Source organism: Anabrus simplex, chromosome 1 (assembly GCF_040414725.1).
Source record: "Anabrus simplex isolate iqAnaSimp1 chromosome 1, ASM4041472v1, whole genome shotgun sequence".
Taxonomy (NCBI): Eukaryota; Metazoa; Arthropoda; class Insecta; order Orthoptera; family Tettigoniidae; genus Anabrus; species Anabrus simplex.
The window spans coordinates 377,991,522-378,007,420 of record NC_090265.1 but is presented as its reverse complement, the minus strand read 5'-3'; the positions used below and the strand labels follow the sequence as shown (position 1 = coordinate 378,007,420).

At 39.7% G+C, this 15,899-nt stretch overlaps 1 protein-coding gene across 1 annotated transcript in view; it reads left to right on the top strand.

Moving 5' to 3' along the window:
• The window catches only part of LOC136856812 (protein still life, isoforms C/SIF type 2), a 560,067-nt gene that overhangs the window by 460,269 nt on the left and 83,899 nt on the right, over positions 1–15,899 (top strand). Inside the window, exon 12 of the mRNA XM_067134934.2 lies at positions 1,969–2,163. Within this exon, the coding sequence (XP_066991035.2) occupies positions 1,969–2,163 (195 nt within the window). The remainder of the gene's footprint in view (positions 1–1,968; positions 2,164–15,899) is intronic.

The following is a 15,899-nucleotide window of genomic DNA, read 5'->3' as shown; positions in this document are numbered from 1 at the left end:
GTATGCTTTTGAGGGTTGGAGTGTGATGTCCTCACTTTGAACGAATAAGAAAAACTACAAAATTGCGGAGCTGCACCATATATACCTGTTATACACAGTGATTCACAGTACCCACTGACGCTCTCGCCTTTTCTTTACTTTTCGCAGTAACCAAGTACAAACCATGTACAACTGACCCAGCTTTAATGTGTAGACCGTACTCAAGCGCCGCATAAGTCCAAATACCTTTGATCGGCAAGGAAGGTGAATGGATTACACAAATGACAAAACGAAAACAGAAAAACACTCGGTCAGCTATCACGGCATGGAAGTTCACTGCAAGATACTGCACTAATAAAACATAACATAACAGACATCGTTTTGCCTTTCACTCAGTCACAGCTTTCGCAATTTTTAACGTTCTCCGAGTTACGACAAATTTTAGCGATATGTCTTGAGAACATGCTGTTCTCGAGGGGAACGTTACGCAGGCCAATTATCCCATACGATATACCTTTAGACTTTCCGTAAACCACATAGACAGTCTTTCTAGGAATATAACAACAGGTAGAGAGTGAGTGACTGTCATTATAATGAAAACTGCCCAACTCGATTGTGACCAGGCAGTAGGGAAAAGGGCCTGCAATTACAGTGAAAATTCCCGGCTTTCACATGAGAAACGACGTATGGCGACCTCTCCGTCGTGTTTCTGCTGAAATTTTGTGAGATATGCAATGTAATAATATGATACGCGCAACGTATACAATACTTCACCTAGAATTCTGTATACAATGAAGAATTCCGTAGCGAAGCTAGTTAAAATATAATTTACCAAAATAAACCCTTCTTGAACCGGAGTGACTTCCCTACTTTAAGGAATAATTTTAATATTCCGCCTGAAATAGAAGCCATACTATGAAAGTGAACGTTCTATATTCGTAAATGTATAATGAAAACATCAAAATAATGTACTCCCAGTAAGCATAGCAATGAATACTGGTATTTTCTGTTCTATACTAGAAAGTAGAGCAATGTAAAGTATTGTCATATTGGGTTCAAACATTCCTCCGGCTAAAATATACCTATAGCTTCCAGGGTAACACTGGGAATGGAGCAAGTACAGAACATTACAAGTGAAACAACGGTCCAATTAACTCAGAAGAAGGCATATCTGCATCACAGGGTAATTTTACTTACAAGTATTCTATATATTAAGCCTTCTTACTACAAACACCTGGAAAGTTTCTGAGAAAATCAGATTCACTGTTCGTGGCATTTTCTCGGCATCTGCGAAGAAATAACACATGCCAAATGTTAGAATGGTCATTTTAAATAATGTACCAGATATGTGTTCAGAAAGCCGCAAAGTTTGTGAAGTAAATGGCAAACAATGCTCTTTCAAACTGTGAAATACATTATTGAATAACTTCTAGCGTTGCATTGTTGTTTGCATATAACACTTAACAGTTGTTTATGCTACACCCTGTAGTATCAAGCAGAATGACTGCGGATACTTTCATCTTGTAAATTATAGTTAAAACTCTAACTAAATTACACTACATTCTCCAACTAACTCTGGATGAAAATTGGGACTTACAGGGTCTGTTCCTAACCTCATTGTAATTGTGCTATTCTCCTTTTAGCACGGACGGTGATAATTGGACGGTGTATTTCGTACACTCCATATATTAAGGCAGTTCAGAATGTAATCCTAAATAACGCTGAAACTACTCCTAAAAATAGAAAACGCTTACTCATTTCCTTGAGAATTGCTTATTTTTCCGATTTTGGTATCTAATATTGGATCGTGTTAATTTACATGACGCTCGCTTGCAGCTTCTCAGTGAACTCATGAAGGATAGACCTAGACAGTAAATCCTCTTTCACATGCTAACCATTTGAACGCATTAGTCCTCTATATTTCTAGATACGAGGTATAATAATATTGAAATGTCTTTGTGATCCTATGCTAATGAGTATTTTCTCCAGCACCTCAACAACTTGCTGGAAAACTACCTGGAGCCACTCAAGAAGGAGACGTTCCTCTCCAACGCAGAGATCAACGCCTTGTTCGGCAACATCCAGGAGATAGTGGCCTTCCAGCGCCAGTTCCTACAGAACCTAGACGAGGCTCTGGAACTGGAGCCAGACTTCCACAAGTTCGAACACCCCAGTCAGTTCAAGGTAAGTTTTTCAGATATCTGAGATACCTTGTTTTCTTCCTTCCAACTAATAATTTCTGAATGTTGTTACGCCGTCTTTGAAGAAAGTCTTACCCGCTGTGGCTCTTAATAGCTCCGTTGGCAACGACGTCACCACTGTAACTGCTCAACAAATGTTGCGATTTAAGACAGGATTACGACGCACTTAACGCAATGTAACGTAACGCATTGTAGAAGTATAATACGTGGCATTAAATGGTTTATGTAGGGTTGACTTAACCGTCCTTCACTTTAAAGGTCTGTCAGTGTCAAAATTTTGTTTTCCATTACGTTAAGTGTTACTGTCGCGTTAATAATTCGAACTAATCGACATGGAGCAGAGGCATGGAATAATAGTAATAATAATAATAATAATAATAATAATAATAATAATAATAATAATAATAATAATAATAATAATAATAATAATTGTTACGGGATTTCTGTTGTTTACATAGGTGTAAGAAGCTGCTGGTGTGAATGGGTGGACAGAAAAAATATCAGAGCATAGTTAAAACATTTTGAAATACTATTTCTTTCCATTTTTTTAATTCGATAGTTAGAAAATCTGAACCAACAACAACAACAACAAATAACAGTTAAGTATGAGCTCGTCAGCTTCCACAATAACAATGACTTAAAGTAAAAAATCAGATTCAATGGAGAAGATCATAGACACAATAGTTTACAAAAATTGAGCATTGTAGCTCGAAAGGTACACTATTTTACAGGAGCATATTCGCTCCACACATTTGCATTCTAGAAGACTGAGCTCCAAAATTTTACTAAAGTCCAGCCTCTCAGAGGCACACACTTCTTGCCAAATTTACACTTCAAACACTGTATTTACTGCCATTTCTACTTGGCGGTCTGTTAGACACTCGTCCATAAATAATGACAATTTAAGCAGGGACAATGAGTGCCCATTCTAAATGGCCTTAAAGTACAAAATAAAAGGTTTAAAACGATCGATCATTAACAAAATGCTAGAAGGCGAAACACTTGCACTCCTTTTGAAAGACACTTAAAATCCTACATGAGCTTATGGCCCAAAGTTGCAGAGGCAACAGAGGGGTGACTAGATGCGAAATATTAAGTATCAAAATTGTTTTCAGAATTCCTAGAGTTCTAGAAAACTTAGTCACCCACATATCAAGTTGAGTGAGGATTAATAGAGGGTGAACACTCTTTATTCCCAAAATTTACATATTTCCCAACAGGGATCTGAACAGAGTCCTTAGACTTGCCGAAAATTTACATTTAACAGAAACTTTAGAATTTCACAATAAGAAAAGGAGTTTGAAACCTTCCCCTCAAGATAACTCCCTGGAGCTATTGCATGTTGAGAGATGTCTGCTATCACCTTGAGTTGCTGGGTCTTCTGACGACAGCAAGGCTGCCCCTGCCTCCTATTACGCCATACACAATGAGAAGATCATAGACACAATATTTTACAAGAAATGAGCATTGTAGCTCAAAGGTACACTATTTTACAGGAGCATATTCGCTCCACACATTTGCTTTCTAGGAGACTGAACTCCAAAATTTTACCTAAGTCCAGCCATACATACACACACTCTAGACCGGAGTGATGAAGATGACAATACGTTCCTAAGGCGCCCAGCTTTTATAGCATCTCAGAGGAGGAAGTTCCAGAACTCTCTTGACCTAGGCAGAATGCCTGTACACACCCCCAATTTTAATTGGCTAGAAAAATATACACAAAAATTCCTGATCGGTTAATAACTTAAGGAAGGAGGAAGCCGAAGTAGTGCTAGTGACCTTAACACATAAAATAAACAATCTACAAACGCATGAGATTTACCAATATTGAAACTTGAAAATTCTCTTTAAAATGAATTGCCCATCCTCCTGCCAGAGGGGGCACATAGGCCAATAGTAGAGACATCTAAAGATTAAAGGTCCAAGAATCTTCTGATACACAGTTTAGGATTCCCAGCACAGATGACCTTCTAGAAAGCGCGCAGTTCAACTGGACGGAGAAGGTGTACCCCCGGTATAATAATAATAATAATAATAATAATAATAATAATAATAATAATAATAATAATAATAATAATAATTTTAACAAAAATGTCTGAAAGTATGAAATAAGAAGTATTTGTAAGCAGCGAACCTAAAATGGATGAACCCCCTGTGGATAGACTACATATACTGTATCCCCTACCTGTCGTAAGAGGCGACTGAAAGCAGAGCTCAGAGACTCACAACTTGGGAGCGTGGGTTGGCTTCCCAGTTGTCTGTGGTAGTACATCCAATTACTTGTGCCAGACTCTTTACTTTCATCTATTACGCGACCTTCCTCAGTCAACTCTTGTTCTCTTTCAACCCCGACGGAATTAGTTGGTGAGGTCTAGGGAGTCTTTCATTTTCACTCATGGCCCTTCTCTTTATTGCCGATACCTTCATTATCCGAAGTGACGGACCTCTTTCATTTTCCTTCTGCTTAGTGTTAAGGGAGAATGGCTACCTCCTAAATATATAATCATCACCTATACGAATCGATGATACTTCTGGATAGAATAGTGTAAGAATGGTAAGGCTGTCGGCCGAGATGAAATATGTATTGAGCAAATTAAGCAATTTGGACGTGTTGCTAAACAATGGTTACTAGAACTATACAAGAACTGTATAAATCCTGAAAATTACCACGTGTATGGAGTAAAGCCAGAATAATCGCAATTCTCAAGCCAGGAAAAGACCCAAACGGTCCTAAAAATTACAGACCTATTTCACTGTTGTCATCTGTACAAGATCCTAGAACGGATGATCCTTGAAAGACTTACAGTGATCATTGAACCACTTCTCATCCCAGAGCAAGCAGGGTTCTGAAAAGGGAAAAGTTGTACTTCACAGGTCCTCCATCTGACAGAGTATATCAAGGATCGATATGAAAATCATAAAATCACAGAGGTGACTTCTATCGGTTTATCTGTTGCATATGATACAGTTAATCGCCGTATACTGTTGCGCAAACTATACAACATGACAAAGGATTACAAGATGACTCAAGTCATTAGCAATCTTCTCCAAAAACCTAGGTTCTTCGTCGAATTTTAAGATCAGAATAGTCGATGGAGGAAACAAAAGAGTGGTTTGCCACAAGGCAGTCTTCTCGCCCCTATGCTCTTCAATATCTATATGAATGACTAACCTCTTCCAACTGGCACCAGAAGTTTCATATATTGGGATGATCGACCTATTGCTATTCAAGCAAACTTCTTTGAGATTATAAAAGAAAAGTTATCAGAGGCTCTTTCTGAACTATCCTACTACTGCAGAGGAAACCAATTAAAGCCTAACCCATCTAAAGGTCCGGTATGTGCCTTCCATTTAAAGAACAGGCAGGCATCACGGAAATTGCAGGTAGTATTGGAAGATACTCAACTAGAACACTGCCTAACACCTATCTAGGTGTAACATTAGATAGTGCTCTCGCCTACAAAGCACACTGCATGAAAATCAAGCGGAAAGTGTCAGCTAGAAACGACCTCTTTCGCAAGTTGTCTGGAAGTGTTAATATAGTAGACTCCCGTCTAGTTGGCCCAGTTTCCAGTTACTATCTCTCGCTACAGTTGAAGTGAAGGATCTCTTCCTACAATACGGCCTGAGCCCAGTCTATCCGTTCGAAACATTTCTGGTGACAATAAATGTATCCGTACCAGTAGAACTGGAAAGTATTATCATCAACGCGGGAAGCAAAAACTGGTTACTCTGCGCCTGCGATATTTCCAGATCTAACCCTCGTTCCAGTTCACAGCTTTGGTGGTCCGTTGAGGTCTCATTGTTATGCATTGAAATCCCTCCCTTCTCCCCATGTTCTGTATTACGTACGGCGATATTTTCAGATTCCTGTAAAGAGTTCGTCTTCACCACGGACTATCGCAACCCTTGTTATATTAACCTAAATTAAAACCACCCCCACCTCTGTTCATTACTGTCAGATGTGCTTTACTAATCCATGATTATTTTCTATTATGACAGGAGACAGGCTAATGGAAATACAAGATTCCTGGAAGTCTCTTCATACACACCGAGTGAACTCTACACGTAAAGCTTTTATAATGAACACTTGAAAGCCAAGTAGAATGCGCTTTGAAACTCGAAATATCTGAATGTAAGAAGAACTCCGTAGTTTCGAGTGCTCTTGGTTTTACCTTAGAGCCTCCCCGCCTACTGAATGGGATTAGATATTCCCCACCTCACTTTCATGTTGATATACTTCACTCTGGGTGTGTTGAAGCGAAGCTACTGTAAGAGAGGAATTTAATTTCAAGTCTAAGTTAGTGGCGAACACACACACACATACACACACACTGTCATCTGCACGGCATGGAACTGAATCTGTATGGCTCGTACTCCGCATTCATGTCATCTACTTCGATAGTTTTATTTGCAGCTAACTTCGTCGCAGTCGGTTATCGTTGGCCTTTGTTCCCAACCCTCGCTAAGGTCAACGGTATTTAAGGATGTATAAAAGAGACAATTCGGTATATTTTTCTACAATTGGCTTTACGTCACACCGATACAGATAGGTATTATGGTGACGATGGGATAAGAAAAGCCTAGAAGTGGGAAGGAAGCGGCCGTGTCCTTAATTAAGGTACAGTCCCAGCATTTGCCTGGTGTAAAAATGGGGAAACCATGGAAAACCATTTTCGGGGCTGCTGACAGCGGGGTTCGAACCCACCCAAGGGCACAGCTGCGCGTCCCTGAACGCATGGCCAGCTCGGTGTAATTTGGTTCCGACACGTTAAAGGACTCCTTCAAGGAAAAGGAAAGAATCCAGCCACTCTGAAGTCTGCTAAAGTAATTATTATTATTATTATTATTATTATTATTATTATTATTATTATTATTATTATTATTATTATTATTATTATTATTATTATTATTATTATTATTATTGGGCCGATGACCTTCGATGTTAGGCCCCTTTAAACAACAAGCATCATCATCATCATCCTCATTATTATTATTATTATTATTATTATTATTATTATTATTATTATTATTATTATTATTATTAATATTATTATACACATTTTGTGCCTTCGGTTATCACGTGCAGACAATATGATTGCCAATCAGGCTGTTTGTGTGTCTATTTCGACGTTTAATTTAACTCTAACAGATGGTGGAAAAGTCGGAAATCTATTGAGTGACATATTGTTGAGATTTAATTAATTTATCACATTAGACTTTCACGCTCGGCGTCACGATGAGTATATAAGAAATTCTGAGTGTAAGCCATGATCGAATTACGTTATTATTTTTCTCGTGTAAATACCAAAAGTGTCGAGAGAGATCGTTTGCATGTTAATGCTAATATCGAACCACATGGAATATTGAATCAACTTTCTTCCTTCTAATATCTGACTACCTTTGCAATGTATATCCCTGCTATCTTGGGAACGGAGGCCGACGCTCTACCACCGGTACTGGTCCCTGACAGTCGAAGAGAAGTTGTTTTCCATAGAATATGAAGATAAATTTCATAAGAGGTATGGGAATCCAGAAGTGAGATATTCGATTCCGGGATCCATAATTAAGGAGCGTATGTTGAAAGGTTCCTATTTCCACCAAAAGAATGTTGTGGGAAAACGCAAGAAACGTGTAATAAACGGCACATTGGGTACATCCATATCGGGTATGGTACAACTGTTAGGAACTATGCTCGATCCCAAATGTACTTGCTGGGTGTTCTATCACTAATATTAACGTCAGTATAAATATAATCATCATCATCATCATCATCTGTTTACCCTCCAGGTTCGGTTTTTCCCTCGGACTTAGCGAGGGATCCCGCCTCTACCGCCTCAAGGGCAGTGTCCTGGAGCTTCAGACTCTTGGTCGGGGGATACAACTGGGGAGTATGACCAGTACCTCGCCCAGGCGGCCTCACCTGCTATGCTGAACAGGGTCCTTGTGGGGGGATGGGAAGATTGGAAGGGATAGGCAAGGAAGAGGGAAGGAAGCGGCCGTGGCCTTAAGTTAGGTACCATCCCGGCATTCGCCTGGAGGAGAAGTGGGAAACCACGGAAAACCACTTCCAGGATGGCTGAGGTGGGAATCGAACCCACCTCTACTCAGTTGACCTCCCGAGGCTGAGTGAACCCCGTTCCAGCCCTCGTACCACTTTTCAAATTTCGTGGCAGAGCCGGGAATCGAATCCGGGCCTCCGGGGGTGGCAGCTAATCACGCTAACCACTACACCACAGAGGCGGACTAGTATAAATATAAACAAAATAGAAATAGCTCCTTTTGATTGGGAACCACATAAAAAGCTTCTTCGTTTAGACATATCGGAAATAACCCGTTTTGAATGTGAATGAGAAAATAGCACATAACAAAACAGAACAAATAAATCATAGATTTACCTACTTTTATAACCATTTGGGATAAGTTTTACACTAATTAACTCGACCGCCACAATGTAATCACAGTCCTTTCCTCCACAACGTCACCACAGCTTATTATAATCAATCACAATCAGTAACTCCACAATGTTTGCGTATGATCATTGCATATTGACTGTTACATAGGTAAACTAACGCATTAAATTAGCTTGCCAAAAAATATCAACAGAGACGTCTACCTCACCATTAGTACGCAATGGTATTACTCTACCATCACACATGTATGGACGTGCAGTGATCACAGCAAGGTGCATCCAAACTACGAGTGCATTGTGTCATACGGTGTCTTTGCGACCGAAGGTGCACCTTCCAGCTAACAAGTATCCGTGTCCGATATAGCTCTCATACTTTAAATACAGTACGTCAAAGAAAACCCACAAAAAGATGCCCTTTTGAATGGACATATCTTTCCTACCACCCTTAATGCGAAGAAAATAGTCTTATTTGTTCCCGACTTTCATTCGGTGATTCCGAACGGCACACCCATGTTCACGATACATATAGGACATTTTGACCCGGATCATGTTGTGAGGGGTATGCTTACACAAGAAGTTACACAGTTTCGGTCTTCAGTGCATGTGGACGAAATACTATTCTTAAAGTGGAAATAACACCTTGTAAACAGACACTCCTCAATTTTTATTTACATGTCCTGAATGTAGGTTTTCTTCCAGTATTATCTCTTCTTCTTCTTCTTTTCCTTCTTCTTAATCTGTTTACCCTCCAGGATTGGCTTTTTCCTCGGACTCAGCGAGGGATCCCACCTCTACCGCCTCAAGGGCAGTGTCCTGGAGCGTGAGACATTGGGTTGGGGATACAACTGGAGAGAATGACCAGTACCTCGCCCAGGCGGCCTCACCTGCTATGCTGAACAGGAGCCTTTGGGGGGATGGGAAGATTGGAAGGGATAGACAAGGAAGAGGGAAGGAAGCGGCCGTGGCCTTAAGTTAGGTACCATTTGCCAGGAGGAGAAGTGGGAAACCACGGAAAACCACTTCTGGGATGGCTGAGGTGGGAATCGAACCCACATCTACTCAGTTGACCTCCCGAGGCTGAGTGGACTCCGTTCCAGCCCTCGTACCACTTTTCAAATTTCGTGGCAGAGCCGGGAATCGAACCCGGGCCTTCGGGGGTGGCAGCTAATCACACTAACCACTACACCACAGAGGGGGACCAGTATTATTTCACTCTGGAAAAGTTGATTTTCTACCTTATTGAGGGCCACGGCTGCTTCCTTCCCAGTCACAGACTCTGTCGCCGAAAGCCTTCAAACATTACTGTAATGTTAAACTGGTAACAAAAATGTAAAACAAGATGTGGTAAGCACTAGAGTTACTTACGTGTAACGTCTGTCGTGCATTGTACTTAGAAATCATAATCAAGTTGAAATTTTCACATAGTTTAAAACAATTACATTTTCATTTGCACATTTACAGCAATTATCTCTTTTTTATTGCACGATGCTGAATGATGTGAGAAATAAGATATGTACTGTATGATTTATGTTGTACAACCGTGTTTTATACAAGTGTTAAATACATGCAAGTTCTGTTCAAATTAGTGGGACTCTTTTAGTCAGGGGTTCATAGCTACCCCATTCCAAAGCCCAGAAAACCTGAATAGAGGGGCAAGCAATGGCCCCTATCGACCGTGCGGGTTCCGAAACGCACTTTCGTCCGCTGCAGTTCTTGTAGATTCCGGCGCATCAGATCGCAGTTACGTTCTCGTCTAAAATAAACTTGCAATCTACCTTAAAGGTCAATAAGCGGAAGATAGATAAAAATGCCATATTACGGCAAATCAAATAGGCATCCATTTTAATCTTTAATTGACCTCGTTACGGAAAAATTATCAACAATAAACAAACACTAATCATGAACATAGTGGACAAAACCTTGTACAGAAATAAGTCACAACGTCTTCAAGTTTTACGGTGAAATTCCGCTTCAAGAAAAATTTACCGTTTTAATATATTTTCTCTTTTAGGTTTCGCCGCATAAGTCGTCTAGCATCAACGACCACATTAATAACTTCAAAACTATCTTGTAATGATCAGCGAATGCGCGCACAAAAAAACTAGTGCTTAATTACGCCAATTTCAAATAATGCGACAAAACATTGCACACAAAACACAAATTCTATGAAACGCACCGCAAGTGGCTGACTATTCCGCCAAAAGAAAAAATCACCTAAACAAATGACAGAAAAACACATCCAACACAATAAAACACGAATTCAGGCCCTGGACTCGAAACAAAACTCAACAAACGAGAAGACAAAGACGACCAGAGGACGGAGCTTATATCTGAACTGAGACACAAAACAATAACAAACAACTGTACACACATAATTTCCTTGGTGAGAAATATACAAAGAAAAACACTAAAGATATGCCACTGTACTGCAGGGGGAAATAGTGTGTCTGCCTGGGAATCGAACCGGCATTCTCCTTACTGTCATGGAAGGTACCTGAAAACCTATCTAAAAAGGCGTTATCTAAGAATCGTAATCCTTCTTATCATTATTAACTGGATCTAATTCCTTACTTGACATATCGGTGACAAATGATATAGAATAAAATAAATTGGTTGTTTTCTGTTCTTGCAACGCGAAACATACCTTGAAAATGCTGAGTGGCTAACAGAAAGTCCTCCCTTTGCCACCAGCACAGGCCTACGGTAAACACTCGACTCTAGCCCTCATAATTCATCCGTCGATTCAAAGGGTCCTAGTTCGGTTCCTGGTCGGATCGGGGATTCCTAGCCATACATGGTGAATTCATCTAACTTGGGACCGGCTAATCCCCGTAATCCACACTTCTTCATGTAAACAACACACTTGGGAGACACGTATCACTAAATAAATCCCTCCACATAGGGTTGTTTTTAGTAAAAATTGTAAGGGTGTGTATGGGTTCCTTAAGGCAGAAACAGGTTCCAAGAAGAACATTCCAGGAATCATTAATGAACAAGGGGAGTGTATGCGAGAATCTTCAGAAGGCAGAAATATTCAGTCAGCAGTATGTAAAGATTTTAGGTTACAAGGATGATGTCTAGGTAGAGGAGGTGAAAAATTCTAAAGAAGTATTAAAATTTACCTATGGTAACGACATTTACAATAAGATACAAAAGTGAAAACTAGAAAAGCAGCTGGAATTGATGAAATTTCTGGGAATATACTAAAGATAATGGGTTGGGATTTAGCACCATATCTGAAGTACTTATTTGATTATTGTTTGCATGAAGGAGCTACACCAAATGAATGGAAAGTTGCTATAGTTTATAAAGGAATGGGTGATAGACATAAGGCTGAAAATTACAGGCCAGTCCGTTTGACAAGAATTGCATGTAAGCTTTGGGAAAGCATTCTTTCTGATTTTATTAGACATATCATTAAGAGGGGAATTCTTCAAGTCAGTATAATTGGACGTTTGTTTTCTTATATACCGAGTGGTTCACCAGCCCCTTACTTATCTCGGAGGTAGATAACCCAACTAACGCGTGTAACATAGTCATCCGAAAACTACTAGCTCTTTTATGACCTTAGTACAACCATACCGTCTATAAAATCCTCGCGAATATGGTAGAAATCATTAACGGCAGTGTTGTTTCTAATAACTATAATGAATGTGCAAAACGATAACCGCTTCGAATAATACTATCTTACGTTCGGACAGGAAATATCTATAAGGACTACAACGTGCTAGAAATGCACCGATGCTTGTGGTAGCTAAGGTGGATAAAACACGCGCGTCATTGCTGTTGCGTCAGCCAAGCTGTATGTTAGTAGGTACGAAGGGACAGGCTAGTACACTTTTTTTCGATTAACGCCGTTTACAGTGACTGTAATATGGCCGCATGTCATCCTTTTCCAAAGAATGAAATATTCTTTGGTCCTGAAAATTACCTTTTTTATCCGATATTACGTAACCAGGATGGACTACGACGTGATGGTGTGTAGGTAGGAAGCAGAGTACCATGCATAATCAGAGTAACAATTGTTCAAAATGTTGACCGTTTTACAGTATTCATTTAACTTTTTACAATGGTAAAATGTTAAATGAACACGAAGCACGTGCAATACATTTTACTTCGACCGTACTTCCTCCATAAATTAGCAACAATTCAACGTACTATTTACAGAAATATATCGTGAGGAAATGAATAAGTGCTGTGATGTGACCTGGTAGGTGTGGATTATTATTTGTGTGCGTTGGATTCGGTAAGTTGTGGATCGGCCATGCTGGCCATCCTAAAAACGGTTTTCCTCGGTTTCCCATTTTCACCACCAGGTGAATGCCGGGACGGTACCTTAATAAAAGACCAAGGCCGATTTCCTTCCCAGTCCTTCCCCCACCCATACTTAGGGGAAGGACGCCAAATCAAAGCGCACCCCTTAAAACCAACAGCAAAAAATATTGATTATTAATGTATCCCCGCTGACATCGAGCACCTCTGTAGTTCAAAAAATTTGCCTTATGCTGGATTCTAATCACTACGCTGCCGATACCCACACATCGTCTGCTACACACTTTAACCGATTCAGCCACGAAGTCAACATACATGATGCTTGCTAGAGGTTTATTACTTAAATATGGCCGTTCCACCTTGAAAATAAACAAACGTTTTAAAGTCTTCACTGGAGGTTTACAGTGTTCATTTAACTTCCTTACGTTACAGAGCACGTGTCATAACCTATTAATTCCATCGTATTATGGGTACCTGTGTTATTTCAAGGCGCACTGAATCACATGTTTGCATAATGGTCCTCAGTATTTGGCGCGGAATTGTGCATAGTAGTTTTTGCTTTGCTAGGTTAATGGATCAATTTACAGTGATGACACACAGGTAGGGAAAAGCGTTTTTGACCATAAGGAGAAATTTCAAGTTATTTGGCGCAAGGATCTTCAAGTTATACGCGTTATTTGGGTTGCCTCTATCCAAAAAAATAAGGGGCTGGTGAACCACTCGGTATATAAATGATATTAGTAAAGAATTGGAATCAGAGATAAGGCTTTTTTCGGGTGATGTTATACTGTATAGAGTAATGAATAAGTTATAAGATTGTGGGCAACTAAAAACCTCAACAATTTAGTGAGATTGACAGCAAGATGATAAAAGGGATTACATGTCAGGTTATGATTTCGGTAAAAAAGGAAAGTCCTCTCAGCTGTAATTTCTGCGTTGATGAGGTGAAAGTTCCTTATGGGGATCACTGTAATTACCTACGTATTACTTCATTGAGGTAATCGCATAAACGGGATTGTAAATAAAGGGTACATAACTCTGCACATGGTTATGAGTGTATTGAGGGGTCGTAGTAAGGAGAGGGCGTATCTCTATTAAGACCTCAACTAGAGTGGGGTTCCAGTGTGTGAGATCCTCACCAGGATTACTTGATTGAAGAACTGGTAAGCAGCGCGATTTGTTCTGGGTGATTTCCGACAGAAGAGTAGCGTTACAAAGATGTTGAAAAGTTCGCGCTGGGAAGACTTGGGACAAAGGATACGATCTGCTCAACTAAGTGGTATTTTCCGAGCTGTCAGTGGAGAGTTGGCGTGGAATGTTATTAGTACACGAATACGTTTGAGTGGTGTCTTTAAAAGCAGGACAGATAACAATATGAAGATAAAGTTGGTATTCAAGAGGAAAAAATTGAGGCAAATAGTCGTTTGTAGGAAGGGAAGTTAGGGATTGGAATAACTTACCAAGGGAGATGTTCAATAAATTTCCAATTCCTTTGCAATCATTTAACAAGAGGCTAGGAAAACAACAAATGTGGAATCTGCCCCCTGGACGACTGCCCTAAATACAGATCAATAACGAATGAGTATTGAGTTCCACGAATGGCATCCCTTCGAAAAAATGGGATAAATTAATATGTATTGTCGACCTAAAGGACATGAATAAAGGCCAGTAAGAAGAAGAAGAAGAAGAAGAAGAAGAAGAAGAAGAAGGCCGGCAGACTCGGTCAGACGCTTTGGGGCCAAGTTGTTTAGTTCCATCCCAGCTGAGTCCTGTGGTATATGAAGATGCTGAAATACGTAAGCCTGGTGTCGGAAGATTTTACGTCACGTAAAAGAACTCCTGAATAATGAAATTCCAGCTCCTTGATGTATATGAAAACCGTAAAAGTAGTTAGTGGAACGTGAAATCAATAGCATATATTAGTAAGCACTTTGTACACGCATAGAAATGATACTCTAATGTCTAATCACCCTTTTTTAATATAGCAATACCAATAATATTTAATAATAATAATAATAATAATAATAATAATAATAATAATAATAATAATAATAATAATGTTTTTACCGAGCTTGATAGCTGCAGTCGCTTAAGTGCGGCCAGTATCCAGTATTCGGGAGATAGTAGGTTCGAACCCCACTGTCGGCAGCCCTGAATATGGTTTTCCGTGGTTTCCCATTTTCACACTAGGCAAATGCTGGGGCCTTAATTAAGGCCCCGGCCGCTTCCTTTCCACTCCTAGCCCTTCCCTGTTCCATCGTCGCCATAAGACCTATCTGTGTCGGTGCGACGTAAAGCAACTAGCAAAAAAAGAAAATAATAATAATAATAATAATAATAATAATAATGTAATTTTCTTTACCTCCCACTAACTACTTCTGCGGTATTCAGAGATGCGGAGGTGCCGAAATTTAGTCCAGCAGAAGTTCTTTTAATGCCAGTATTTCTGATGTATTTGAGCACCTTCAAATACAAGCGGATTGAGCCAGGATATAACCTACCATGTTGAACTCAGAAGGCCAAAGCATCAACCGTCTAATCCATTCAGCCTGTCAATAATAATAATAATAATAATAATAATAATAATAATAATAATAATAATAATAATAATATAATTTTCTTTACGTCCCACTAACTGCTTCTGCGGTATTCAGAGATGCGGAGGTGCCGAAATTTAGTCCCGCAGGAATTCTTATAATGCCAGTAAATCTTATGTATTTGAGCACCTTCAAATACAAGCGGACTGAGCCAGGATCGAACCTGCCAAGTTGAGCTCAGAAGGCCAGCGCATCAACCGTCTGAGCCATTCAGCCTGTCAAAAATAATAATAATAATAATAATAATAATAATAATAATAATAATAATAATAATAATAATAATAATAATGTCTTCCAGAGTGGCCCAGTGCAGGTATTTCAAGTTGAAGCTCATGAATGACCTGCGCCTCTGTGATAATTGCGCCCTATAGGATGATATCCGATGTTGAAGACGCTTCGAATACCCAGTCCCCTAGCCAAAGGAGTTAACCAATG